Below are 2396 nucleotides of genomic sequence, written 5' to 3' on the forward strand. Positions count from 1 at the left end.
GTTACGCCCAAAGAAACAAAAAGGCGTTTTCTAGAACACGAGGTGTACAAAGTTAGTTAGAGTTTGTTACGATGATTCTTTAATAATTGGTAATTAGTCCTTACATTTCTTGCAATTTAGTCCTTAGGATACTTGTATACACAGAAAATTTCCCAATCTCCATCTTCATTTTCTTTCAGTTGCCAGCCTTAGAAGACTCAAAGTCATTTATCATATATGCACTAGAGTAAAAGAGGCTGCAAGGGAAATGACAGATTTGTCTGACCAACACTTGTGGTGCTGTAATTGGACAAAATGAAACATGATCCAAACTTTCAAGCAAGCAGGAAACTGATAAATTTAACCACGTTAAGAAACCAGTTAGGATGAGCCCTGGCATGTCTTATTGAGGTCAGGTTTGCTACTTTGCCACACAAAGCAATAACAGTAAACACTCAGGAAGCCAAAAGTAGATATACAATGTGTCTATATATATAGACAAACAAGAAAAAAAGTGTTACTCGTTGTAATGTATTGTATTGTATGCACAAGGAACACACAACGGTTGTTACAAAACTGCCCTAACATCACCTTTATCATCTTCAGGAATCAATACATCAAAATCACTGACAGTCCATTCAGCAGTAGCTCCTTGGCTGCTAACATATATTTCCGTACCAACATTAAGTGAAGACCACACACGCTTTGCTGGTTTGGTTCCTGGATCCTGTACAAGTATGATCACTAGGAATCAGTCGTCTAGGTATATCCAGAATAGACCATCCACCAGAGTACTGCAGCAGACTATACCTGCTTAATCTATAGAGGCAGATGCAATATAATTTAAAAGGGCTCAACTAAACCCAATATAGTTTCCACCTAGTTTGTGTATTAAATTATATAAGTATATATGTATATTATTTGTGTATATGTGAAACAAAGCACTGACACTTCAACAAATATTTAGTTCCGAACCCGTAATTGCAAATGTGCAATGGGTTCAGTGGTGAGAATATAAAAGTCGAACCCTACAAGTTCGAATCTTGTTTCCACCTTTGCATGCATCTATTGAATGGGGTCATTTGAAGCAAAGTTGACCTCCCCATAAAGAGAAGCAAGCTCAAACTAAAGGCAGGATTGACATATTATTTACCAGAACAAAATGAAATGAAATGCATTCTAAAGCTCAAAGAAATGTGAATCTGAATACATGCTTTCTGGTGATAGATTTCTGAAAAGTTTGATACACGTAGATACGTTTTGATCGTGAAAAACCTTCTATGCTTGAATCTTAAGTTCCTAGATTTACAGAGAGTCCAAATCAAAGTAGAAAACTGTTAGAGCTCCAAATCCATTGGTTATAAGCAACAGAAGTAACCAAATATATCATCCATGTTAGATCCACGGCACTTACTAACTGAAAGCACTGGACAAATCAGTAGCAACACGAAGAAAACGACACTCCCTTCTGCAGAATTTACAGGCAAGATTATGCAAGAATTAAGGTTACCTGGTAAAAGTATAACCGATTAGATAATGCTCCTACATCAAGCTCCCAACTCCTAGCATCCCCAATCCACCCCTCTCCTTGCTTTGAAGGATAACCATGCACAGCCCACTCAGGATGTGGCAGGATTTGTATCAGTTCTTGAGCTTGTGGATTGCTGTATGGATCACAGATATCATATGGTTTCTCTAAATAATTTGCATTTCCAGGAGCACAATATAGATGATAAGCAGAGTATGGGAACCGAGAAGTATCATTTCTGTATATCATCTCCCCATTAGGCCTAATGTGGTAGGGTGGACAGGACACGAGGTTATCAGGACGACACCAACTTGTCGTTGCTGGATTGATGATCATCTCACTATATCTCGTCACATCTGTTAAAACATTTCCATCACATGGCTCTCCACTATTTTTCCAGCAGCTTCCAATGTCGAGAAAATAAAACTGGCTATTGGAGCCTCCTCCTTGTCTAACTTCTAGTGTCAACTTTACCTTGAAATTTGGTGACTCCGGAAGCTGCAAGGCAAAATAAAGCAGAAATTTCTTAAATATTAACTCATAGCTCTTATTCTATCTGAAAGTGATAAACATCACAGCATGAGAGTCTGGTACCCTGTCTACAAGAATCATTCATGATGATGAAACAAAATCACTATATACATAATACACTTGGTTCTCAATCTTTTCTAATCTTTTTTTTTTTTGAAAACCAAGAAATCCCCATTTTCTAGTGGCGCATGGTTCAAATCTATGTTGCTCGCACTCTTCAAAAATCTCAGCATGTGCGTGTTGGATTCTCCACAAGTAGTGTATTTTTGGAAAATCCACACGGGTGCGGCAACAAAAGTGAAGAGTCCGTGCAACTTAGGTTCAAATTTCATTGGATAATGGAACCCCCCCCCCCCCC

At 38.3% G+C, this 2396-nt stretch overlaps 1 protein-coding gene across 2 annotated transcripts in view; it reads right to left on the minus strand.

Annotated features, from left to right (window-relative positions):
- Positions 1-331: 331 nt before the first annotated feature.
- Positions 332-2396, minus strand: part of LOC107005100 — a 5434-nt gene continuing 3369 nt past the window's right edge. For both annotated transcript variants that reach the window (XM_015203594.2, XM_015203592.2), the window contains exons 3-4: positions 1490-2005; positions 332-706 (exon numbers count right to left, since the gene is read on the minus strand). In XM_015203594.2, the coding sequence (XP_015059080.1) occupies positions 548-706; positions 1490-2005 (675 nt within the window). In that variant the 3' untranslated portion in view covers positions 332-547. The remainder of the gene's footprint in view (positions 707-1489; positions 2006-2396) is intronic.

The sequence above is a fragment of the Solanum pennellii genome, chromosome 11 (assembly GCF_001406875.1).
Source record: "Solanum pennellii chromosome 11, SPENNV200".
Classification (NCBI taxonomy): domain Eukaryota; kingdom Viridiplantae; phylum Streptophyta; class Magnoliopsida; order Solanales; family Solanaceae; genus Solanum; species Solanum pennellii.